General features: G+C 43.5%; 2 protein-coding genes across 13 annotated transcripts in view; one reads left to right on the top strand and one right to left on the bottom strand.

The window, feature by feature from the left end:
• GIT2 (GIT ArfGAP 2) overlaps positions 1-19,760 on the bottom strand; it is a 27,080-nt gene extending 7,320 nt beyond the window's left edge. For 2 of the 11 annotated variants that reach the window (XR_004781652.2, XM_035565785.2), the window contains exons 1-17: positions 19,625-19,747; positions 16,689-16,822; positions 16,025-16,137; positions 15,186-15,291; positions 14,760-14,846; positions 14,479-14,609; positions 14,079-14,173; positions 13,359-13,404; positions 11,712-11,760; positions 11,240-11,312; positions 10,939-11,036; positions 10,540-10,651; positions 9,507-9,649; positions 8,605-8,754; positions 4,309-4,398; positions 1,494-1,576; positions 1,197-1,379 (exon numbers count right to left, since the gene is read on the bottom strand). Coding sequence is in view for 6 of the 11 variants with exons in the window: in XM_035565785.2 (XP_035421678.1) it covers positions 1,197-1,379; positions 1,494-1,576; positions 4,309-4,398; positions 8,605-8,754; positions 9,507-9,649; positions 10,540-10,651; positions 10,939-11,036; positions 11,240-11,312; positions 11,712-11,760; positions 13,359-13,404; positions 14,079-14,173; positions 14,479-14,609; positions 14,760-14,846; positions 15,186-15,291; positions 16,025-16,137; positions 16,689-16,822; positions 19,625-19,676 (1,745 nt within the window). In the remaining 5 variants the exon portion in view is untranslated. Of the gene's footprint in view, positions 1-1,196; positions 1,380-1,493; positions 1,577-4,308; positions 4,399-5,681; positions 5,931-8,604; positions 8,755-9,506; positions 9,650-10,539; positions 10,652-10,938; positions 11,037-11,239; positions 11,313-11,711; positions 11,764-13,358; positions 13,405-14,078; positions 14,174-14,478; positions 14,610-14,759; positions 14,847-15,185; positions 15,292-16,024; positions 16,138-16,688; positions 16,823-19,624 lie in introns of all 11 variants that reach the window. The other 9 variants (XR_004781651.2, XM_035565784.2, XR_004781650.2 and 6 more) reach the window with 8 other exon arrangements.
• ANKRD13A (ankyrin repeat domain 13A) overlaps positions 19,246-26,322 on the top strand; it is a 14,649-nt gene continuing 7,572 nt past the window's right edge. Inside the window, exons 1-7 of one of the 2 annotated variants that reach the window (XM_035565791.2) lie at positions 19,246-19,264; positions 22,378-22,510; positions 22,644-22,768; positions 23,238-23,283; positions 23,971-24,114; positions 24,508-24,703; positions 25,701-25,767. In XM_035565791.2, coding sequence (XP_035421684.1) covers positions 22,679-22,768; positions 23,238-23,283; positions 23,971-24,114; positions 24,508-24,703; positions 25,701-25,767 — 543 coding nt within the window. In that variant the 5' untranslated portion in view covers positions 19,246-19,264; positions 22,378-22,510; positions 22,644-22,678. Of the gene's footprint in view, positions 19,265-20,381; positions 20,539-22,377; positions 22,511-22,643; positions 22,769-23,237; positions 23,284-23,970; positions 24,115-24,507; positions 24,704-25,700; positions 25,768-26,322 lie in introns of those variants that run through there. The other variant, XM_035565790.2, reaches the window with a different exon arrangement.

Raw genomic sequence — 26,322 nt, forward strand, 5'->3', positions numbered from 1 at the left:
ATGACTTTTTATTATTATTCAAATACTGTAAACTGTGACATAAAAACCAAACTCATTTAAAAATTCTCTCACTGTTGCTTCTCATTATGATCTGTGAGAATCAACAACAGCGAACTGCTGTGGAAGAGGTTAGGGACAAGGGCAGTGAGCTCAGCACAAACACGTTAAGTCTCGCCATTCAGCGTGAGAAGGAAAGGCCACACACTGCCCCTTCTGAAAATAGAAAAGTACCAGAAGGAAAAAACACAGCACAAGAGTGGCCCCATTGTTGTGCACTTCTCTCAGCAAGGCAGGAAGCAAGGGCTTAACAAAAATCATCAGCTGCTTCTCACAGGCAAGGATGGGCGCAGAACTCGGGACTGGAGGCAGAACGTGTTGGCAAGTTTGGTTTTTCTGGAGACCAAAACTGTTCCAGGCCTAAAACGTGCTCAAACGTAACTATTACTTACAGTCCTTTATAAAAGCTGTGCAGGAGCACTACCTGATGACCAGGCTGTGACTACCACTTCTACTTGCTCGTGTTTGTTCTGGAAATTAATTGTTTGACCGGACCAAAAGTTCCCTGAGGGAGCTGAAGCTGCATGTTACCTGATGTGCTGATCAAGTCTCCTGCTTACCAAGCTACACCTGTGACTAAATGCAGTAATTTAAACTAACTTTTGCTTGTACATTCACTGTACTTCCATTTTAATAGGAAAGTCAAATTCTCCCCTTACAGATTTTTTCCTGAAACGAGCCTTAATATTACTATCACCCTTCCATAGGGTGTCCTGACCTAAGGACACTACAGTCTGACATCAGTGGAATTTCTCTTGGACCTTCAATTTCTCTGAAATACTCGTTTGATTTTCATCTTAAACAACATTGGCATTTTGCAGCAGGAATTCACAAGCGCTTTGTTCCCCACCGCTCCCGGTCCCTGAACCAGTTTTGGCAAGGCAGGCAGGGGACAGGCAGCGCTGCAACCCAAACCCACTTGCAGGGGGCTGCGCTGGCTTTTTGGACAGGAGCATGGGCTTCCACCACCTGCACTGGTCACGCACCCCTGCTCACCCCACGTCCTCCAGTACACTAGAGGATACCACACACCTACACGCTTCATGCCTGTGAAATCAGGATCTGCAGCATTAACACGGCTGGTGGAAGAATTTCCTTAATTTTCTCAAACCCCAGAGCTGTTTGCACTCATGCCTTACCTGTCATGCTTGTTCTCCTGTGCCGCTCGCAGCAGCTCCTGAATATTCTTAGTGATCTGCTCAGTTTTCCGAATCACATCTTCTGTACTGGGCAAACTGGAGCTGGGGGCTGTGTCGGTGTCCTCGGGGATGGATCCCTCCCCCTGCCAAATGATGCTCCTCTGCCGTCCCTTCCTGCCCGACCTGCAAATGGACAAAGCCGAGGTTGGCCCTGCAGCACAGGACTCCACCACCACGTAACTCCCTGTCCTCCGACAGCAGAGCACCGTGGTGTTAGCTCCGCACCACCGCACCTACCCCGTCTCCTCCAGCTCCAGAGGGGCAGTGGGGTTATCGTAGTCGCTCTCCGACACGCTGCTCTGCTTCTCCAGCTTCGAGGCCTGCAACAAATACAGATTTATTTCAGCACTGTGCATGAGAGAAGAGCCCCGAGCTGTGCCAGCACCCCGCTGTCCCATGTTTGGGGGGTTGCTCTGCTCCAGCTGCTGGTCGGGAGGCCAATGCACCTCGCTGTCCCCCTGCCCTGTGCCAGGCTCCTGCGGCCAGCTCGTCCCTGCTGTACCCGAGGCCCCGACACCTTGCACACTACTGCGCAGCACAGTCCCCCTGGACCCCGAGCGAGGGCCTGGCTCGGCGGGGCAGGACAGGCGGTCACAGCACGGGCTCCTTCCCCTGCTGCTGAAACGCCATGTGTGCACCAGGGGCAGGGCCCAGCGGGGAGGAGAGGCCAGAACAAGGCGGGGGGGCCAAGCGGAGAGGGCAAAACCACCACAAAGTGGGAGGCTGAAAGGTGAGCGGGAGGCCCACCGGAAAGCGGGGAGCCAAACCAAAGTGGGAGGCCTAGCACAGCAGGGGAGCCAGAACAAGAGCAGAAGGCCCACAGCAGGCACAGCGGAAGCCGAACCGAGCATGGGAGGCTGAAACGAGAGTTGAAGGCCAGCACAGAGGGGGAGGCCGGACCAAACGCGGGCCGCTGGACTGAGAGTGGTGGCCCAACCAGGCGCGGCAGGATGCCCACCGCAGAGGGGAGGCCAGGGCAACCAGAGCTGGGGCCCACTGCAGAACGGGGGGTGGAGGCCCTCAGAGTCTCAGCCCCGTATTTCCCTGCTCTCCTTTCACACGACATTCCCTGGCTAAGCACACCGTGACTGGCTCCATGCCGCGGACCAGTGCCGCCTGTTCCCTGCTTCCGAGCACCTGTGCCTCCTCCCAGGCGTGACGGCAGCACACACACCGCCTCCTGTTCCCACTGGGACCAGTTCTGCACTTCCCAGCAAAGCACCTAACCCAAGTGAGACAGTGATGCTGGTTTTTTCCTCCCGGACTCCCTGGTTTTGTTGCCATTACTGTTTTTGCCTCCCCAACGGCGGGCTGCCAACAAAAGTGAGCATACTGGCACCACGACGGCTCGAGAGCACTCTCCCTGCACATCCTAACATACGGCTCCTCTGCCAGGGAGGGGTCCAAAGCAGACTTGGAAATTCATAGCTAGCTAGGATCCCTTCTCTGACCTGGTTTAGCATTCTTGGCTCGTTTATACCCGGGCAGTACATCCCAGGTTTATGCTCCGAACACCTGCTGTCAGGCCCATCTCACGCAGCTTCGCAGCCTGAAGCCCAAAAGCCCGTTCCCACCCTCGGCCAGGCCCTGGGATCCCCACACAGCTGCCTGCTACGGTCTCAAAAGCTGCAGAGCTTGTCAGAAGTGCCGCTACTGCTCATCCGTCTACAGGAGCACCACGTCAGCGTCACCGCACACAGCTCAGCCTCGGCATCGGCTCCAGCCCCACTCACAGGCGCCTCACACCGCAAAGGGCCCTTTGCTGTCCCCGCTGAGGAGCCAGACCTGGAGCTTTACAGGAACTCTCCGGTTAAGACGAAGGGAATCTTAATTAAGCATTACCATTCAACATCTAAACCCAGACTGGTTCTGAAACATTCAGTATCACGTTGTAAAATTTGCCGAAGAAATGGAACGAGACGGCACTGATTGCACTGTGTTAACCACACAGAAAAAGCAGGACAAAGAGAGAGAGCTTTTCTTGAAAGACCTTTTCAAAAGCAGTTAAGTCTTACCAAGAAGTAAAAAAAGAGTAAAAAAGAAGCTGGCACAGACTAGTCTACCAAACTGTTCACCTTGCTAGCTGTGCTAAACATCTCCTTACGCAAGGTGGCATTTATGCTTCCTTGTAGCAACTGGAGTAAGAGTAGATTTGAACATCCCATTACAAAAAAGAGAAAAATGTTTTTAAAAGCTTAATAAATTGGATGAGGCTTCTTCAAATAGCTAACAGTTCATGTATGACGCTGCAGCAAAGAGTGTCTTCAGAATAACAAGAGCTCACAGAATGCATTTAATGTTTCTTGGTAACTTTTTTTTTCCTAAAGTCAAGGGGTTTTGTTAGCTATAGCACTAACAACAAGGTTTTGTAGATCCTGATGGAACACCAATATAAATCCCTTTATACACGCTCAGTGTTTTTCATCTTGACCTGAAAGTAGTCTTGCTAAAACCAACACCCGTGCCCACTCAGCCTTTCCATCTGGAAAGGTCAGCAGAACGCAGGGTAGCTGACACAGAACGAATGAACTGTCAGGCAGTCTGAATGGTTATCTGCTTGGATGAGCTCACCTCTAACAAACTAACAAATACCTGTAAAATAAACGGGTCCCATCAGTATCGATGTGGATTGACGCAGACTGACAGCCCCCAAAGAAAGCAGGCTTTAAAGTTAGGACATACATGTGCCTCATGCAGTGCATTTTAGTCAGGAGGAAGGGTTACACATCGGCTTATGAAATATCAGTGAGTGCTTGCCAAATTACTTCCCAAGCAGCAACCAACTTGTCTTCTGGCTGTTCTCATTGTTACACAGTTGGACGAGTGATTTGGAGTCACTGTGCGTGGTGTTAAATGCTGAAGATTTTAGCCGTTGTGAAGTTTAGAGAAAGGCAAGTCTCCGCAGCACGTTGCAGAAGAAACGGAAAGTGATGAAATACTGCTTCATGCAAGCATGAAGATTATCAGCATAAAAGGGAGAGGACAGGGGCAGAAGCCTTGCAGAGAGACTGCCACCTGCTCCTGGGAAAGACCAATTGGGAAGGTACTTAACCCTTCGTGTGCTTTCATCCCTTGACCAGGAAAGCGTGGAGGGGAAGGAAGGTAGAGATGAAGAGGAGGTCACAAACGCACTCCTCCCGATCTAAAAATGGGAAAGAGAAAAACACTCGGGAAAACCAAAACCAAAACAAAACACAAATAATTCTTAACGGAAATAAAGGAACATTTTTAAAACCATGGAGGTGACATAAAGCAAGAATGAGAACTTAGCTGAGCCTGTGAGGACTTAATTCTTTCAGAATACATTTGGCTTCATGGTAATCACAGAATCATAGAACAGCTTGGGTTGGAAGGGACCTTAAAGATCACCAGTTCCAATCCCCCTCCCACCAGACCAGGTTGCTCATAATCTGCCTGAGCAATTCTAGTATTGATATTCCAGAGGTACGAAATTCCACAGAGAACAAAATACATTCACCATAATTCCAAATTAACCAAACACCACAAAACAGATCAGGGCTTCAGAACCACTGCCTCTACCCAAATTTCAAAACAATTAAGAAAGGCAAAGGACCTACACAAAACAGTCATGTTTTGCATGCATAGCCACATACAAAAGAATTCTGCCACTTCTCCCTGCCAGAACTGCAGGGAAATTTCCCTGCCTTTGTATCGACATGTCAACATTTAAAACAATACCGATTTCATAGTTTCAAGTTCTTATCAATCTAATTGAGGGGGGTGCGTGTGTGTGTGGGGGGCTGCACACAAATTCCTGCACTGATTCCATAGCGGGCTTCTGTCTTTGCCATTTGCACAGAACATTTGCCCTCCCTCCACATCAGTGCAGAATCCTTGTGGCCAATGCAGAACTCTGTCTTCACTCGTAGTGCATCATACAGAAAAATACTAATCCAGAGGAATTTGTTTGACTAACAGATCTAAACCATCTTCGGTATCCAGTTCCAAGCTCAGATTAAGAAACTGGTTGACTAGTTGAAAGGTTGGCTTCGGTTTTATTTTATGTTTTAAAAGGTCATTCTAGAGCTCCACAAATTGTCATATGCCTGTATATATCAAGAAATAAATCTATGAACTATACCCACCTTTTTGGAATACTAGTTTTCCCCCCTCACGGCTTTCAAACAGCCACACATTGATATTTGGCATATATATTGTCATTAAAAGAAAGAGCTGAGCAGAAGCCAAAAGCTCCAGTTCACATATTCCAGTATCATTATAGGTTTTACTTTTCTACACATCAAGCTCCTGCAGACATGTTAATACAGCAAACAGTAACAATTCTTACAGTTCAAATTCACTCCAAAGCAGACAGTTGAGCAGCTTTGGTAAGTGAGCACAGGTGGAAGAGACAGAAAAGCTGAACATCAGGAGAAATGCAGAAGCATCAGCAGTTTTACTTACATGTGGAGGAAAAGGCTGCAGTCTTGTTATGCTTTCTTCTGGGTATGGGACCTCTCCCATGGGGAGGTAGGGTTTCTGACCTGATCCAGTCTCATACATGGACATGGGCCTGCTACCCCGTGCAGATGGTCGTCGCTTTAAAGAAGAATTGTTGGTAGGGTCTGTGTACTCAGAACCAGTTTGGACCTGATATATATTGGTTGTGGCCTGTCTTCTGAGGTTGGTATTCTCACTCTGTAGCGTTTGAAGCTGAAAGAAACGTTTAGCAGTGGGACTTTGTTTTTCTAATAGCAAGCGTCAAAAGCAAACTGACTACACAATACACGCTTGTCTGCTTTACAAGCAAACCCAGCTACCAGTAGATGGGGTTTGATTTATTTTTCAAAATCTACTTGGTTTGTTTAGTACAAGCACAGAATCTATGTTGCAGATCTGGAAAATATTTATACGCTGATTTCCAGCAAATTTTTGCTGGGACACGAGCCAAACTGGATCTTAGAATTGGCTGTTGTAGTTAAAAACACACAATCTGTTTCTTCCAGCCTGGCTGTACTGGCACGTAAATCACGTAACACAATGAGGATGCGTGGGGAAGGACTGCCAACAAAACTATTCTTTCAAGCAAGGTGATCCGTTATAGCAGTCAACACAAGAATTTGAAAGAGGACTTTAACATAAGGCCCACAAAACCTGAAAATGCCAAAACTATAGCATAGACACCAGAGACAGCGCAAAGAAAATCAGAGCTTGCTCTGCAAAGCAAGAGGAGAGTTTAGCTTATGAAAATAAAGTATCAGCTACTGCTTTCTAATAAGCCAATGAGAAATAATTTAAACTTTTTTATTTTATGTATTTGACGGATAGTAAAAATGCAACAAGTCTGTTTTTTTGTGGAGTTACTCAGAGTAAGTTTGCTATATTAACACATCATAAAGAAAAGATGTAAAAAATAAGTATCAGCAATTCTCCAACAATATGTTGAATACGGTATTTCAAACCAAGGATGGCCTTTAAACAGGAAATTGTATATTTCTACTTTCATTTACCTTGCATCATACGCAACCTCAAGAACATTCTCTCTATCAGAACAATCCTATTTTGCCTAGAGCACTTCCCAGTACCCCAACTTAAACATACAGACTTTTATCAAAATAATTTATGCTCCCCCCAACCCACATTTTGTGTGCTCTGTAGTCAGATGCCCCATATCTTAAGATCTGAGGATCAGCCAGGAGCCAAGCTACTTCTTTAAAGTTTGACATTAAAGGCAATTACATAGATCAAATTTGTAGTTTCCTTTTTCCTAACTTCTGCCACATTTTACAACCTGCTTTTGGTGCAACTTAAACCAACAGCTCATGTAAACCCAGACCAAGCCCTCAACCTAAATAAAAAAAGGGACTCTAGAATGCCATCTATTCCATGAAAATTGCTGAAGAAGAACAACATTGATGTCTTGCCGCAAATAACCCAGCAGAGAATTCCCGTATCGCACGGAAGCTCCCAGCAGCTCAGAACTAATACAGCTGTTAGCGCTCCTCCCTACTCTGCATTCCACAAAGGCGCACTGCTGCAATGCTTCTGCACTAATCCAGAGCCACCAAGCACTGACTTAAGTCCCCTAGCTACGTACATCATCAGGACATAAAACTAGTGCAGCATCTTCAAAACGAGCGAGCCCTGGCTGCGCTGTCTTTCAACCAAGTTCTCCTGCAGCAGACCAATGATTTCTTTCGCCACACCACATAAATACACTGAGGAGTCATTACTTCATAGGCCATATTTTTTTCCCCATGCGTAGATTAAATCTGCTTCAAGAAGCTCAGTTAATCTGAGTGATAAAAAAACTCCTTGATCAGCACAAGCTGCTAAAAGACAACGGAAATACACGGAGATCTCTTGGGTTCCTCCCCGTATTCACCATTTCAATAGACCTCAAAGGCTGAACACATTTGTAACAAAAGGATGGCACCAAACAGACAAGGATATCTGCATCTGCTGAATTAGAGGGGCCTCAGATGCCTTACTCCACTGAGGGGAAAAAAAAGTGGTTTTATCTACGTTTGTATTGTTTTATCGTTATTATTTGTAACTGAAAATAATCAATAATATTTACCAGAAAACTGGCAGAGCATTCAACAAATTGTTGACCTACATAAATGCGGATTAGAAGGTCTAGCTTCCAAATTGTGTTTTTGGAGCTTTAAATTTAGAATTTTAGCAAAAATGTTCAGTTTGCTGTTTGCATAAGACTACCTGTACATAGTAACTCATATAATAAATGAGATACCTCTACCTTACCCTCGTCTAGCCAAAACCCACACTGAAGGTTTAAAACAGTAATCAGGTTTATCAGAATATTCTTTATGCACCATTTCCCCCAAATTCAAATGCAAGCAAGCCTCCTTTTGTACAAAAATGTCATAATTTATTGCCATATTTCAGAGTCTTACCTACTGTCAGCCTGGACTAGAAATTTAATTTCCCCTCATTCCAGCCAGGCTTACTAATGGAATAAAACTGCGTACTGGAAAAGTTTAAAGTCCGCTATATTCATATATACACCTGCGCACACACAATGTGTGCGCTATCGCTTACTTCCTGGTTATCAGAAACTGCTCATCTTGAAGCAAGACAGCCCAAGTACACCAGACTTGCAATAACTGTCTCGTCACTTGGAAAACTTATGTCAAAGTGAACTAAGTAGACTATCATCATCTCCACAAAAAAAAAACAAACACATTCAAAGCATGTGCTACACACACACATTCGTAGTCTCATATCCAATTCTAAAACAGCGTCATTTTAAAAGTTTCCTCACTATACTAATATTGGGTTATTGTATCTTCAGTTTCAGCAATTTCATTCTAGTTAACTGAAAACACATCGTTAGATGAAGAGGTTACATTATTGTGCTTCTTACCTTTTTCTGCATGACTCTCAGCTCATCACTCAAGTTGATGTTCACTTTCATTAACTGCTGAATCTTTACCTCAGAGGCCACCAGTGCATTTTTAACTTGCATATATTCTTGGGCAGTCACTGGTCCATCTGACAAGTCTGAATCCAGGCTCTATAAACAGCAAGAGAAAACTCTGAGACTACTAAAAGAAAACAAGACAATGAGATTTCAACAACTTTTCACATACCTTTTAGTAAGATCCACATATTCAAATAATTTTATGCCAATATAAAATAAATTTGATATCAATACGCTCTTAGCTCCCCTGTGCACAAAAACATTTGTCTCAGCTAATTCAAACAGTGAAACAATACTGGTTCATAAGGTTTTTTTAGAATACACAATAAGGAACTAGAAAGCCATAAAAGACAGATTACTAAGTGTACAGTGGGTATGTCACCAGATAAGATAAAACTAGAAATACTAGAATTTGCTGCCTTTTTTTTGCCATGCTGAATTATTTTCAGGAATGGTTTAAAACACCCAGTCATTATTGAACTGCTCTAAATACATCTTCAGTGGGAAGATGTTTGTGAAATACCTGGAAGCAGTGATTAAGAGTGTTTCAGGACATCTAAGTATTTCATCTGTGCAACTAGGTCTCTGTATCGCCAGACATGCACAGTGGCATAGTTTACTTTTCTAAAGAAGCATTTTCTTTACAGTACAAATCCTTTAAGTCACAACATCTAATTTTGTTAGAAACTACACAGACCGAGGCATGATTCCAAAATGAAGATGAATATTAAAATATTAACTCTCTGATCATTTATGCATGTTAAATTCCCTTGCAATAGGAAAGACTGACTTCAGATTACCTTTATGAATAAAATTTGGTATGTGTATAAATACCTCAGACCCACCTTCTGTCTGTTAGATTTAGCTGCATTTGTTTCCAGATCTGTATCTTCATCTGAAGCAACACTATCATAATCAGGCTGGTCATTATCCTGACTTTCACTGCTATGTTGATTGCTTATGGATTTGAGTATTAGTTCCACATTTTCTGTTAATCAAAATTCATTTTAAAATGTACTGGTAAGTTTGGAGGACAAACGGAAGTGCATAAACTTAATTTAAAAAAAAATTGACCAAAGAAACAATAGAAGACATGCCATAATAAGGTGTCATTTGACATGTTCAAAAGAACTTAATTTAGATCCACCCAATAGGTATAGATTATTACTGTCCAAAACTGAAAAAAGTACAAAACAGACTAAACTGGACAAATGAATGACAAAGTTCAATTGAAAAATACAGGAAAAAAAGGATTATATATATATATATATTTTTAAATATTTTCTCTCCACACAGAGGACTAGTGTTCAAATATTGCTCCAATACATTTATGGCTAGAATTATAGCTCAGTTGTTGGAACAGGTATTGGTATTCTTTGATAACTTTCGTGCTCAAGAAAGAAAGAACAAAAACACTTTTAGAAAAATTAACAATAAGCTCTAAATCATCCCAATTACAGAAAAGTCCTATATGTATATAGCAGCTAGGAAAGAGCATCTAGAACGTTGACACTATTCTAGCTGCCAAACAAAATTATCGCTCAAATTACTCAAGAGTCTTCCAGATTATTATTATTATTGTTATTATTATTTTTTTAACCAAATTATCATAAAAATCACACCCATCATAAAAAGATTTTCCTGAATTGCACTTGATTTAAGTGTATTATAAATATCAGCCTCAACGCACAAATCTTACGTATTTGGCCATTATTTTGGAGGCCTAACGTATGTTGTCATTAGCTTGCTATCCAAGTGCCTGGTTAGTTCTTGTTATCGTATAAAAACAGTATAAATCTCTTCATTGATACGGTACTTCTAGATAATGCTATCACAGCAATCAATTACTGCAACATTGCATACAGAACCCAAACTTACCTTTTGAACCACTGACAGGATTCCCCTGTTGTCTTCGTTTGGCATCACTTAAAATATCTATAACTAGTGTAGCAAATTCATGAGCATTAAATCGAGCCAGTTTCTGTCTTCCCTAAGTTACAGAATAACAATTAAAAAAATAAAAATATTAAGTATATCGTGTATTAGATGAACAGCACAGTACCCAGGTAAAACAAAGACTATAGCAGTTACAGTGAATTGACTGTTCAATTTAAACTAAACAGCCGCAGAACTCTATGACAGGGTAATGTGAAACTACCTTAACCTCTTTAGAAGTAGTCACAACTCTTCTGCAATAATGAAGTACAGTAAAGCAATATTACTTAGAATAACTGGCCTAGTAAATAAGGATATTTGTATAGTATTCAGATTACATACCTGATTCCTGGTTGAGGAATATTCAGGATTTACAGGAAGAAAAGGAACCACCGTGGTCTCTGTCACAAGTGTACTATGATTCTGAGTAGCAAGCCAAACTGTTCAGGGAAGAGGGGAGGAAAAAATAATATTTTTTTTTTTTTACATTAACATGCACCTGCAGATAATGCAATAGACAAATTACTATTATCAGTAATTTCTGAACATAAAAGTACTTTAAACAGAACACATGCTTGCAATAGCATCTTTTATGTAACGTAACAATTCCAATTTTATACACATTCCAGAAATCCTCATTCACCTGCATCTGTTTCCCTCCTGTCGACTTCATCATACACATCCATGGCAAGTTCTTCAAATAAGTGGTTGCTTAGCTAAGGGTAGAAGAGAATAATTACAGCTCAAAATTAAACTAAATATATTAAGACCTCTATAACATTTAGAATACAGGTGTACAACTCGGTTCTGTTTTTCAGCCTATATAATTGCTTGCTTCTCAGCCTGCACAGTAAATTTATCCATCAAGCAGATAAAAGGCAATAAGCAGTCCTGCTGGCAAGGTGGATGTGCTGGTGCTCAACTGCTGACACACAAAAACACAGTGCAGGAATACATCTACTTTTAGCTAGCTATGCATTTAAAATGACTACTAACAGCACGACACTTATTTACGTAGAAATTAATAGTATCTGAAGCCAGCTTGAAGGATGAAGTGCAGAGTTTACCACATTAAGGCAAAGACGTGTTACATAGCACACTGAAGTTTCACTTACAGATTGAAGCTTCTTCTTAGCTGCTTTTGCAAGTTCTGATAAATCTAGACTGCTATGAAAACAAAAAAGTGATCATTAAATCTACAGCATTTAAACGCTTGTTTAAATGAATTCTACACATTTCAACAATTCAATGATTAAAATCTTTTATTTGATACTCCTTAATCTTTTAGTATTTTAATATATTATAATTTATATTACACAGTTTTTAATACATTAACTTTTCCAGTATTATTAATATGCTAATTAGCATATTCTTAAACTTTTCTAAATAAAAGACTTAAATCTAAACTAAAAGGATCCCAACAATACTTCAGACTATAAGTACCTATTTGCATAGCTCAAGGAGCCACCAAACTGCAAAGCAATAAAATGCTTTCTGTAGGGAACCTGAAAAACATGATGATTCTGACCAAAACTTGAGTCCCCAGGAACCACACGGGATTTGTTCCACTGGACCACACAGCAGGTAGGGGACCATCAGGCTGGTAAACGGCTACAGCAAAACAGCCATGCTCACCATCATTCTGTACCAACTAGTCAATGATCTGTTCTGCTAGTTTCCAGCCTTCAGCATGAGGCACACTATGAAAACGCTGCAGTTTAACAGAATTAATCATAAAAGCCACAGATGAGGAAGCTGATAAATTATGAGTCCACATTTATATCACCCAGGGGATGACTTCCCTGACCTACAAGGATGGAAAGGCTCAAATAAAATCTCTGCATGATTAAGTGACACCACAGGGAATCATGTAGGCAATCACCTACACAAGAGGAAGAAAAAGAAGAAGAAAAGACCAGCAGAGGACATCAAGCAGAGATAAGACAATCACGTTGTACTCCATCCTCTGCAATCTCAGGAGCATCTTTGAACAATTCATTTTCTCCGCATGTCAATTTCCCTCTCTGTGTAATGAGGCAAATGATGCTTACTGTGCTCCACAAAATACCTAAGCACTGAAAACATACGGTACTTTATCCAGTAGGTGAACACTTAAAAAAAAAAGATGTCATCACTAAGTATTTTTATCAACAATGACATTGTTTCTCTATGTAATTTTTATTTCTATTACTGTTTTTCTTAGAAATTTTACAAGCAATAAATTGAACAGCAGTTTACTTACAGCCGTCTAATTTCCAATTGCAGAGCAATAAAGGAAAAATATGAATGTATGGTTAATACTTGATATCTTTTATTAAAAGGGGACTTAAATTGATCATGGTCAAAACTTAAGAGCACAGATGACCAAAAGTACAAACACTGTCAAAGAGAAATTCAGCTTTTTTGCAAATACTAGTTTCAGAATGCTGTATCGGGAAATTAACTCAACGGGTCCTTACTCTGTTCCCCAGAAATACCCGTATGTTCCTTTAATTTAATCGTCTCATCTTCCTCCTGAATTTTAAAAAAACACTGTAAACTTCTTTAATTTTCTGATTTTGTTTAAATTCCAATATTCTTTATAAAGGAAAAAACCAAACCCTCAAGATTGACAAAGCACACATTAAAAAGTTAAAAATGACAACACAAGCTTAGAAGTTATTCCAGAGGAAAGGAAAGTTCTAAATTTAACTATTAGGCTTTTGTTTTTTATTTATTTGTTTTAAAATGTTTTCAGACATGCCACAGAATCAGCAACTTACCTATCTGCCATCTGAGGTATAACAAAGTGCTGTCCATTTTTATGCTCTAGAGTTGAAAACAAACTATACTTTAATAGGCTGTTAGTGGACTATAGTTTTCAATTTTGTCAGGATAGGTAGCTGGTACTCAGTTTTACTAAAAGACATATGAATGAGAAACCCAGGAATATGAGCAAACAGTTTATCTTGCAGGTGATCGCTCAATTTCCAATTATAGGAAGCTAACAAGCCCTAAAAGAAAGTCCCTACCACAGTTTGCTGGTGTTATATAACATTACAATTAAGCCATACAAACTGTATTAAAATTCCTTTTTTTTTCTTTTTTTTTTTAAATAAACTTAAATTCTAATGTAGGTGCCTTAATAGTACTTACTGGTTAAAAGTTTCAAAGTGTGCTTGTTTTCAAGAGGTACCCATTCAATTGGGTACTCCCTGGCTTTTACATTTCAATAAGAAGCTACTTAGAAGAGTGTCTACAATATCTCCCGCAGACTATACAACATTACCAAAATCGTATTTTCCCTCCAGTTCATTCCTTTTAATTAAACAGTGCTCATCTGATCTTCTATGTTAAAAACAAAACAAAACCAGAAAGGAACTTAATTTTTAATGTTAGAATATTTAAAATTGATATAAAAAGTGTAACTAACACTGAAACAAACATATACCACAGTTTGAACTAACAGTTAAAGACCTCGAAGTGCAGTTTTTTCTACTTACCTGGTTTCCTGCCACAGAGATAGAAAGCTAACCTGTCAGTGAGTTCATACTGAATTTCCACCAGGCGCTCTGCCAGTTCATGATGCCCACCTTGTCTGGTTTACACAGACATACAAAAAAATAAAAGAGGTTATGTTATTCATTTTGAGACACATAAAAATTCCAAAATGCTCAGAGAAACAGATTTAGTACAAGTCACTATTCAACACAGCACTTTGAGTGTATCGACACAGCACAGACTTGCAGCAGGATTTTCAACAGTATGTTTCAGTGGGGTAAAAATCTCTATATACATACAGCTTTTGCTTGTTTTCAGGACAGAAACATATCTAACCAGGATCATCATGCGAATTATGGTCATCAGCTGACACAAAAACATCACATATCTCGAGCCTTCTACCTTGCATAGTCAACAGGAGTTTTTCCATTGGAATCTTGTGTGCCAGGATCAGCACCATAAACCGCTAATAACTCTGCTTGTAGAGTCTGTCCTGCCTTAGCAGCAACATGGAGCGGAGTATTTCCTTTCTCCTGCAAGTTATTAAGAAAAAGCACATCACTCTCCTTTATCATCAGTTCTGAATATAAGATTGAAATATGTATATCAACTGAAATCTGCATAAATACTACAAACCTGTAAGAACCGATCATTTATTGAAATAATAAAAACCACGTTCGTACAGGATGAAAGAAGTTGGCTTGAGCTCCTAAGGAGAGTAATCGCAAACATGTCTCCAGGTTTCCTGTCCTTACGCTGGAATGAAGTTGCTGAAAAGAAGCAGGATTGTACTTAACACAAGGGCAATAACTGTGATTCAGTTATCCTTAAGAAAGTTATACAAGAATTCTTGCTATAGCTGTTTTGTGCAACAGTTTTTCTCCAAGTTAACCTAAATCAACGCCTCTTGACCATCTACATGTCCAGAATCTCTCTCTATATATACTACAGAAAAAAAGTTGCTTCAGAATGAAGCCAAGCTGTGTTTGTTTACACAATTATTGCTGCTATTCAGCACTATTAAGTGAAAACCAACTAAGTTCAGTCAGATTTCAGTGTTCTGTTCCACACAAACTAGCTTCTGTACGTTACCAGAAAAAAATACTAACCTTACTCAGATCTTTGGCAGTAACACTGTCATCTTCACGGCATGGCAGGCGATGAACAAATGCTAACATTTGATATTTAGCTCTAATGAATTCAGCTTTATTGGGACTGCAAGGAGAAACCCAAACAACAAAATGGAAAGAAAAAAAAATATTAGTGCTTTCAAAACAACAGATACCAATTTTCCTTCCTCTAGAGCACTAGACCTTTGTGCATTACTAGTTGCAAAGTTAGAGAAATGTTTTCATTAAAAAAAACAAGCAGGTGAAGATTTTGAAACTATACAAAGCATACTTTTGTTACAAACATAAAAGTATTTGCAGACTCCAGGAGGCAGTGTTTTTCTTCCTTAGGGGTAAACACTGAATTTAAAAGTATGACAATTTAACATCTATACATACTAGATACAGTTATTTACATTTTAAAATGAAATACCACATTCACTGTGACAGAAATCTTCTCTTTTTTCTTTAAAATTCATCAACCATATCTAATCACATAAGTAGCATTTGGTTAACTGAAGTACGTGACATGAGAATTTAAAGCCTTTTGATTCAAATACAAGCAATGGTCCTCACTATTCCCAGCAAGAAGTCAGGAATCAGTAGCCAGAGAACTCAAGCAATATATTTCCATTTTTGCAATACATTAAAAAAAGGGGGGGGGGGAATAAAAAATAAATAAATAAATATAATCAGTGAACAAATGTCTAGTTCGTTCCTCCTGTTGTCTTCCAGAAACAAAGCAGATTTAGGTTCCCACGTATACCTTGCTGCCTGTCACTGCTAACTGAAATAATCACGCTTCTCCAAACACAAGAATTCTGTAACGTTCCACTTACTGTACTTTATCCTGCGGGTTAGCTTTGCGCCTTCCACTCATAACAGAGGCAGGGTCCAGCAATGAATGTTCCCATATGGAGTTAGCACCATTATTGTACAGTGTTTCAACCATCTGAAATCCAAAATGTACATAAACAGTCAGGGAAGGATTTTTGTTGCTAGCCGCACAGACTGACTAATCAAATAGCTGTAATTATTCTCAAGCGGGCAGCATGCTGACTTGGATTCATATTCTGTGTGCCAGCAGCCATAACCTACTGGGATATCGGAAGCAGGCACATGTTTAGGAGGTTATTACATGGAGCGCAATAAGAACCCCCTTTAAATTCTCTACTGTTGTGACAGCAGCTCTAGCAAAAAGAGAGGCTTGCTACCTATTGAAAAATTAGATTGAAGCAAATGCACGATGGAAGTCTGAAAGAAAAATTGAAGGTCACTTTCCAAAACAAAGGTACCAAATTTAAAAGACAGAGAATTCTGATTTTAGTGATCTTCCATGGCAAAAACAAGAGAAATAAAAGAGTACCCTAAAAGAAAAAAAAAAAAAAAGGACCAGCCCCTCTCAAATGCTTAGCAATTTAAATTCTACAAAAACACTAAATATATTTATTTATTTATATAAAATCTACTTTTGATGAAGGAAGACATGTTTTCACTCTCTACCTGCAGCAATGTTGGAGGCCATGGTGTATGCTTGAGATGTCTCACTTGAGAGATATGACGCCCCAGACTTCGATGAACACTGCAGCACTCGTCACAAATCAGAATTCCCCTGTTTATAGATGCCCAACAAGGATCTGAAAAAGAATACTTTTATTACAACACTGAAGGCAATACAACTCTGTATTTCAAACACGGAGACCAAAATAGGAAGCCCTGCAATCTAACCTGAGCTTTACTGCTCGGTTGTTACAAGAGCCTGTAAATGTTACAACCAAGTAGCAAGACAAACCTTCAGATCTAGCACATCCCAGGAAGAAGAAGGAATTCAAGATCTCATCCATTTTGAAATACTCTACTTACTTCCAAATCCAGAGACAGGTCTGAGGCTGAATGAATACAACACAAGCCTGGTATCTGATGAGAGATCTCCTGCATCATGTCAGAGTACATCTAAGCAATTGTGCATCATAAAAATCCTGCTCTAACCCATGCAATAAATTTACCGGATCCCCGAAACATGAGATCTGATCACTGTTGTGGTGTTTAAGCAGAGCTGATGCTGTGTGTGTGCTGAAGGCAACGTAGGCAAACCTGTTCAAACCTTGGCTTAGGAGGGAAAGCAGCATCTGTTCACAGATGATAACTATCACATAGCCCAGAGCCAAATTAAAGTGTATGTTTTAGAAAAAAAAAATCTAATTTAAAAAACAAAGTAACAACAAGCACGCAACCTTCTTATTAAATCACTCCATTATTTTAACAACTTTAACTTCTAAGAGGGGAAAAAAGTAACAATGAAATGAGCTGCGTTAACTCTAACCTAACAACCTAAGACTGGAGGCAGCCTTCCAGCCTAATGAGTCTAGTCCCTTTTTATTACGGACAACCTCACCATACACTCATTCATAAACTAATAAGATTCTTCTGAAAGCCACCATATTGCTTGTTTCAATCACTAGTTACAAGCTGCTCCTGAATCTCACTGCTCTGCTCTGACTAACAGTCAACAGCAGGTTTCTCTCAATATAACTTAACTGGCTCCAAAGCTCGGCCATTTAGCCACAGTAAAGCAAGCTACTGTTTATCTGGTCATTTCATAGCAGAAATGAGGCTTTAAAATTCTTTTGAAGAAAAAGCAGAGGCTTTGCTTGTAATCTGAGCTCATACATTCTACTTACAAGAAATAACATTCATGAAAGAGTCCATGCATATGCCTAGAATCTGCCCCAAACCAGCACCACTGGAAGCGTGGATGGTACGATGGGGAAAAAAAGAAGACAAAAATAAAAAGGAGGGAGAGCCAGCAGGCAGACTTGGCAAGGGGACTGAGAAGTTCTGGGGGGCAGAGAAGACGGAGAGTGGCTCAGGCCAGTTTAAAAGCCTGGGTGATGTGGAAGCAGCAGAGTTGACACGATGCGCAGTGAAGATCAGAAAGCATTGGGAAGCCTAGGGATGCAACCTATTCCCAAAGTCACGCCGGCTTATTCTAAGTGGTTTTTTAATCAAACTGTACAAAGATTTGTGGAGTCTCAACTCAGTTCATACGCGGTTTAGTACCATGGAAAGGGAGCAGCATTACAGAGTGTGACAGAGCTGTCAGGTACAGGAGAGCTGACAGTTCAGGTTTAAATTGAAGTGTCTGTGCCGGGGTTTGTTCTGGTCCTTTTTTGAAAGGGATACAGTTATGGACACAACCAAGATATGCTTAAGCTGATACCAAAGCACAAGAGGGGAGAAGCTCAAAGGGTCGGCCAAGGTTGCTTTCAGGAACATGGCAGCGTGACTGAAAACAGGAAGTGTGTGCAGGCGAGCCTGAGCCGTCAGTCTGAGCCGCGAGCTCCTGCCTGAGAATAGGAAACGACCAGAAAAGCACACGTAAAATCACCTCCCCTACGAGAAAACTGCTCGTGCTTCACAAGAGAAACAAAGCACCAGCAAGCGGCCAGCAGTTACCGCAGCAGCCAGCCGCTGCTCCTGCGACGGCTGCTGTGGGTTAACAAGTCGTGGTCCCTGCAGGTCCCCGAACTGCTGCACCCGCAGCTCCCAGAGGGCCCATCGCTTCTCTGCTTCAAGCGAAAAAGGGTTACTTTTATTTCGTTAAAGAAAGGATCAAGGTTTCTTTACGTAGACGGATAAGCCAGCAGAGTTCTGCGCTAAGATCAGATGACAAGGCAATGCTGTTATGTCATGACACAACAGAGCAAGGGGCCGGCTCCTGACACACCGCACCGTCCCGAGGGGCCTCGCAAACACAAAATAAAAATAAACCAGCCGTGGCTCGGAGCCATACCACCGCCTCACAACACCACCGGGCCTTGAAAGCACACAAACGCAGCCCCCTGTAAGGCGCACACGGCCGCCCGCCTGGGTTTCGCAAGCCCTGCCGTTGTGGAAACCGAGCCCTGCGGAGACGGGCGCAACCCTCCGAGGGCAGGAACCGGAGGGCGGCCTCGCTCCAGGGCCGTTACCCCCCGGCCGCATCCCAGCCGCTGAGTGCCACCAACGCGCCCTGCAGCGCCTTAATATCCGTCGCGGGGTGCCCGTGAGCGGTTAGACGGGGAGAACCGGCACAGAAGGTAAATAACAAACAAGCGCAGAGATCTGGGAGGGAGGGACAACCGGTTTTATGAAAGATGAAAAAAGTAAAGGAGGCAGTTTGAGGAACAGCAATGCTTCGGGTGCCCGGAGCGGGAGCCGCAGGGCACCGGCAGGGCTCTGGAAGCCCGGCTGTCCCAGGCGCGGACCCCCCCGCCCCAGCCCTCAGCCCGCCCGCCGCCACCGACAGCCCCCGCGCAGCCCCGCGGCACCGCCGCCACCCCCCGGCCCCGCTCCCGGCCCGCTCCGTGCCCCTGCGGCGGGCTCGGGGCCGCCCCCGCTCCCCGGCCCGGCCCCTCCCCGGTGCCCCCCCGGCCCCTCAGGGCCGCCCCCCGGCGCACCCTGGGCGCTGCAGTCGGCGCACAGCTCGCTGCTCCGCAGCCGCTTCGCCATGGCGCCCCGCGGGGCCGCCGCTTCCTGCCGCGCTCACGGGGCCCCCGCGCCGGGCCGGGCCGGGGCCGAGGCGCAACGCGCATGCGCCGGGCCGCGTCCTCCGCGCGGGGAGGGGGCGGAGCCGCCATGTTGGTTCCTGGCAGCCCGCACCCGCCTCACGCTGCCTGCCTTCCGCCGTCCCGCCGCGTTTCTACGGGGACGGCGATAAGGGGATCGCGGCAAGGGCAGGCGGGGCGCTGGAAGGAAAGGCGAGGAGGCTTCAGGAGCGGCGGACGCAGAGCAGGCCGGCGGGACGGCTGGCGGAACTGGGAGCTCGCAGAGAACCCTGCCCTCACCCAACATGGCGGCTGCCGGCATTGCCCGGGCTCAAGATGGCGGCCGGAGGCGTCAGTGCCCGCGGTTGCCCTCACCCACAATGGCGCCGCAGGGCAGGCGCTCCCCCGCCACCCCACACCGCGGCGGGCGGGCGAAACCAACTCCTCCTTAAAGCGGGGGGGGGGGAAATCCGGTGCGCGCCGACATCCTCCCGCCGCCTGCCGCCGGCCCGCCCCCTCCACCCGCAGCTCGATAGGGGCGGAGGTTCCAGGTTTTCAGCGACTTCCTCCTTCCGTGAGCGCTGAGGGGAGCCGAGGGGAGAACCCCCCCCCCCCTCGTGCTCTGTGGTTCATCCCGGCCGCTTTCCCGGGAGGGAGGGGGGGCGGGGTTGGCGTGAGAGGACCGGGGCTGAGGTGACGGGGGAGGGACGGAGCGGGGGGGGGGGGGGGGCGGCACCGCCATGAGCTCCCCCGGCGGGGCCTTCCCCCTGCACGCCCTCGTGTGGGACAACGACCACCGGCGGCTGGACCAGGAGCTGCACGGCCAGGTACGGGGGGGCCGGTACCGGGAACCGTGAGGGGGCCGGGAGCTGTGGGGAGAGGCTACACGGAGGCCCCGGGCCCACGGGCAGGGCGGGCGGGGGGGGGTCGGGGCACGGCCGGAGGCACGGCCGTGCCCCGACCCCCCCCCCGCCCGCCCTGCCCGTGGGCCCGGGGCCCCCGGTGTCCCCGGTGCCGGCCCCGTGAGGGAAACGGGCCGCAAACCCGCAGCACAGCTTCGAGCAGAAGCAGGGGGATCACGGCTGCCTTCCTCCTCCTCACCGTATGCCGCAGCCCTGACGGCACCCCGCGGTTTACTAACGCTTGCCCACAACACGCTCCCCTGCCGGGTTTTGGGGAGAATCTTTGGAATGCGGGTGGTTTTTGTCTAATTTCTGTAGTCTGAGTCCTTAACAAGGTCTGTAACCTTCTAATCCTTACTCCTTAAAGTCCTTAACCTTATTGGCACGTTACTTCTGTTTATTTCAATAACATTTTGAGCTGGGGCCGTCTATAATCAAATAAGCACCGTTCTGCATCTCGTTCTCCTGAGGCGCCCGCCCCAGTGCAGTGCCACCACCTGAAACGCTGTGAGGAAACGAGCGACATGTTAAGATGGGATGTGTCTGTCTCTGACTTCCCTCATCTGCTTTTAAATGACTTTATTTCAAGTATTCCAAAGTACGTTTCCTCCCGTTTCCTTGGGATAAGCTTCTCGCTGGCGGAGGGGTGCGTGAGGGGATCAGAAGGCACTTGCCAGCTGCACTTGGTATGGCAAACGATGGGTAAAATACCTGGTTACCAGTTAACAACAGCAAAAAAAAAAAAAAAAACACCAAGAGGGCCTTTTTAGAGTCCTCTGCCTGTCAGTGCAGTAGGCATTTATCTGTAGGAAGGGGGGAAGCAAACTGATTGGTATTCGAGCACTGAAGTGAAAACAGAGCCCTTTAAAATGAAGCTTACCCAGCTGCGTGTGGTCTTTCGAACTGAATGCTGTCAGATAACCGCGTTAACTTACATAACAACTTTCCTTTCTTGTTCTGCTATTGACTTTCCCCTTTTCCTTTAGTTGTAGATGCTCTTCTGTTTCAAATCTCTAAGCTAATAGTGAAAAATGTGTAAGGTATGAGTATGTTGTGCTTGCATGTTTTGGATATTTATGCCTGTGTATCTTTTTACTTTTGTTTTTTTAGTAACTCGTGCAACGTGCACTCGGGCTTCATTGTGCTGTGTGTGTCAGTCAAATGGACGCTTCGTAGCTTAACATTTGCTTCTCTGCTTTCAAAAAGCGCTACACAAAATCGGTGTTGTGTGGCCTGTTTTCTTGTTTGTTTTGTTTTGTTTTTCTTCCTGTTCTGCTGTGTAACGTTAAATCCTCCACTCAAGCTGTTGACTGTCAATGGTGCAGTGCACGCAGGGTGGAACACCCGTCTGTTCCTGAAAGAGACTGCTTCTGAAGGGAGACAGAAGGGGAAATAATTACAGGAAAAGAAATGAGAAGCATCAGTGAGAGCTCGGTCCTGTTCTGCAGGTCCCGTTTCCTGCCATGTCAGTGTATAGGCCCTGTTCTGCTTCTCTTTTTCTTTTGGGGGGAAGTTAGATTGCAGCGTACTGAGGGCAGAAGGGCAGTACGGCAGCGTTTGAAAACTGAGTTGACTGCGCATCACAAACTGATATGTGGGAATATTCAGGGATCATTGACTCTTCGAGTCATGTATTACTAGATTACTAGGCCTAGAGTCAATTATTACTGGCAAGTTTTATTTATGTGACCTCCTCAGTGTGCTGTGATTAACTGCGTTTGATAGAACAGCGTCAGCATTACTTATCTCTTGGACACTCAACAGGATGTTGATCAACGTGATCCACGAGGCCGGACCTTGTTGCACCTCGCTGTTTCCCTGGGTTACATAGAATCTGCCAAAGTTCTTCTTCAACACAAGGCAGATGTAACTAAAGAGAACGCACAGGGATGGACAGGTAAAGATACCTTTAAAACAGAAATTGTGTGTTTATGCTTTTCAGTTGCAGATGTTGTATTTTGGCTGCTTCTACGCTGTGTGTTTTGCTCAGAAAGCAAACTAAAACTAGCTTGTGCCTGGGTTTCTTTCAGTCTTACATGAAGCTGTCAGCACAGGAGATCCGGAGATGGTACATATGATTCTGCAGCATCGAGACTATCAGCAGACCTCTAGGACGCTTGGAGGAGTTCCTGAATTACTCCAAAAGATTAATGAGGTAGTTATTTAGTTTAAACCTCTTACTCCAGACCGTAACTCTGGTTCAAGTTGTTCGTTTAAGTACACTGAAATCAGGAACAGAGATTAGAGCCCCGCTGATCTGAAGGTGGGCAATTGTGTTCTTTGTTGTGTTCAACGTGCATATTGCATAGACCCGTGGGAGGTGGAGACTTTTTCTTGACTCTCATTTTGAAGTCCATAGTCACGAAGTCCAGCATTGGAGGATGACTCTCAAAGGTGTTGCTGCTTCTACAGTAAAATAAAGCAAAATAGCTTGTTATAAACCAGCAGTAAGCTAATGTATTTTATGCCTGTTATCTTCAATAATTGTTCTAATGTTCATTTATGTCTGAAGTTCTGTTCTTTTTTAGTTTTCCTTTATCTAAAACATTCATGGGAAATGCTATTCTGAGCGTTAGATTAAAACTATCTTGTCGAAATATTCATAGGATATTTTCTTCTTCCAGACGCCTGACTTTTATGTGGAAATGAAATGGGAGTTTACTAGCTGGGGTAAGAGTCCTGGTCATTGTTCTCTCTTCTAAGCAGTAGACAAAAGGACCTGCTCATGTACAAACGGCAAAAGATATGCAGAGATATATATATTTACTGGAATCTTCATTCCCTGCTCCCCAGAATACTTATCTTCAGTTCTCAAAGTAACCTCTTGTATTTCTGTTGCTCAATTGTTCTTTGTTTCTCTCTTTTTTTTTTTAATGGAGGCTTTAACCATTGTCAGAATCGCTGAAGGCTTTTTCCAGGATTTTGTTTGTGTATCTTTGGCTATCAATGACTAAGACAGTGATACATGTCTGATATGTAGATGCACAGACTACTTGGAAGTACTCGCTTTGCTTTTAAAGAAATGAATGCTAGGACTTGGAGCTGACTTGGTTTTCCAAACGGCTATTTATCAGGCTGCTAGGAGACTGGCTTTAACCCATTTCACATCTGTTAGTCTGAACCGACGCTTCATTCCTTTTCATGTTAATCTTTAAATTGGAATTAATGGGTTTTGTCCCCAAGCTGGTAGTGACCCTGTCGAGCTTTGAGAACAATCTTGCTTGCTTCCTGTGGAATAATGCTCGCAGTACTGAGCAATTCATGCGTCGGGGTATGGTTTCTGCTTCAGTTCAAGCTTCTTGTGTGCTCCGTGTCTTGAATATTTAATATTTACGTGTTCCTTGTTTTCTTTTGTAGTTCCGCTGGTTTCTAGGGTTTGTCCAAGTGATGTCTGTCGCATCTGGAAAAGTGGTGCCAAGTTGCGAGTTGACATCACATTGCTGGGATTTGAAAATATGAGCTGGGAGAGGGGAAGGCGTAGCTTAATTTTCAAGGGTGAAGGTAAATGTTTTAGCGTGTCTGCACTGTTGATCACCAAATACTGTGTGAACCACAATGAGAAACCCCAGTTTTCCTTAGAAAGACCCGTTGAGGCTGAGTACTGAATTTTAGGAAAGATTTGTATGTATGTTCCATTAGTGTCTTGAAGGTAGTGTTTTTGTGATTTAACATAATGGCTTGGTTTTATTTTTTATTTTTTTGAGTAAATTTGAGGTGAAAATTTGGTAATAGGGCTAAAATTTTACTTCAATTTCTTACTTGCTTTTCATCTGCCCCCAAATAAAATCAGTGAATTAGCAACTGCTGTGATACAGTGTATGCTCAGGTTTTTCATTGTGGATTTTTGTTGGTAAGGTGTTTTTTCTTTTAAAATGAGGTGTAATATTCCAACAGATACCGGAGGTTGGGCAGAACTAATTGAGATAAATCATGATGATAAGTTCGTTACAACAGAGCGCTTTGAGATTTCCCAACACATGAAGCGTTTGACACTGGGATCTATGACTCCGAAAAGAAAAGATGTGGAAAGACGCCTTACCTCTCCAATTATTAATACGTGCCTTGATACAAAAAATATTGCTTTTGAAAGGTAAGATACAAAGTTGCTCTCAACAAATAAACACTGCAAGACTATTGATGGTCATACCCGCAATAATGTTTTAAAGACAAAAATCTCAAACTCGTAAAGTATTTTATGGCTAGATCTGAAATTACTTTAAACTTCATGTACCGTTAAGTAAAAAACCTGTGCTTTGTCAGCTGCTGTTGCTTGGCAAAATGTGCCAGTACTGAAACTAATGGGCAAGAGCTTAAGGCTTGTAGCTAAATGAGTCAAATCTCACATTAATACTGTGAATTAAAATCTGCCTAGTGTGTCTTTCCATAGTACTTTGCACCACATTTATCTTCGTTGTTCACTACGCATGCTTATCCAGGTATCTGTCAGCTTTCTTCAAGCCGTCCTTTTTATGCAGCTCCTCTTGGAGTGTTCTGAGATGCAGTAAAACAACCCCGTGATCACACTGTCAACAAGTGTTGTCAAAGGGAGATGTATAATCGCAGCCTCTTTCTCCTGAATACTTAGTACTCTCTCAGAGCTTCCCAGAATTAGTCCTCGTGATGTTCAGTGAGCCTTAGTAACTGCAGCATCTCCACATCCAGAAACAAAGATTTCCTAGACAGAAATATTCTTAGCCCTCTGTTCCCCAAATTGTCGTGTCAGATTACTTTTGAAATTAAGCTGTGGCTGTATGCATTAAAAGCTGCTGGGCCCAGGCTGCCAGGCAAAATGCTTCAGTTTTTAGGTTGTCTTCCTCCTCTGTGGCTCAGGCATCCACATCTGAATTTAAAGTCTGTGACTAAGCCTCAGAGCTTTGGCCATGTACTAAGAACAGAAGCAGTGCGACGTGCTCAGCTCTGTCGTGGTGTGTGCGCGCTTGAGGACGGATTGTCCTGTGTTTATGTCTGGGGCTAATAATCAAATGACTTATCAAATGTTGTTTGTTCGAAGCACTTTTAGTAAAATGGGCTGGGGATTGTGTAGAAATGCAACTGTGTAGACATCTGTAGCATTCACTTTTTGGCAGAACCACCACTGGATTCTGGGTATGGAGGACGGAAAAAGCAGAAGGCGTAAATGGTTACGAAGCAAAGGTAAAGCCTGTTATACACAACTAAGAAGTCTTACAGCTAACTGCAGTATGATTGTTTTGCCTTTCTTTCCTGAGTATTTCAGGTCCTCAGTTTCCCATCGAGAGCTTTATTGTGTTGCCAGCAGAACTGGGCAGGAGCAAGGAACTTTAAGGATCCCCCAGTTTGTGGGAAGGGTGGTGCCTGTGTGCAGGCACATCAGCAGGGGCTTTGGGGGAGAGGGAGGAGCAAAGCATTTTGGCAGCAGAGGGGCAAAAGATTCACCGTAACTGTTAGAACTCCCTTTCAAAAACTAGAATTGAACTAGTTCTCATGTGTTGTCATTCTTTGTCTGTTCAATAGACAAGGAACCCACTGGCAAAGCGTCGTGAGCACTTTCTAGTAACAGTATTGAAGGAAGTAACAGCTTCTTGGTGCCGTGAGTTGCATCACGAATTCAAGTAGTAAGAGACTGATGGTAAACTAAAGACCCTGACCGTGTTTATGGGCAATACGGTCACTTTGGTCTTTGTGACAGGTTCCCTCTCCAGACACACTTTTGTGAGATGTTTTTGAAGA

This window comes from Cygnus atratus, chromosome 17 (genome assembly GCF_013377495.2).
Source record: "Cygnus atratus isolate AKBS03 ecotype Queensland, Australia chromosome 17, CAtr_DNAZoo_HiC_assembly, whole genome shotgun sequence".
Classification (NCBI taxonomy): domain Eukaryota; kingdom Metazoa; phylum Chordata; class Aves; order Anseriformes; family Anatidae; genus Cygnus; species Cygnus atratus.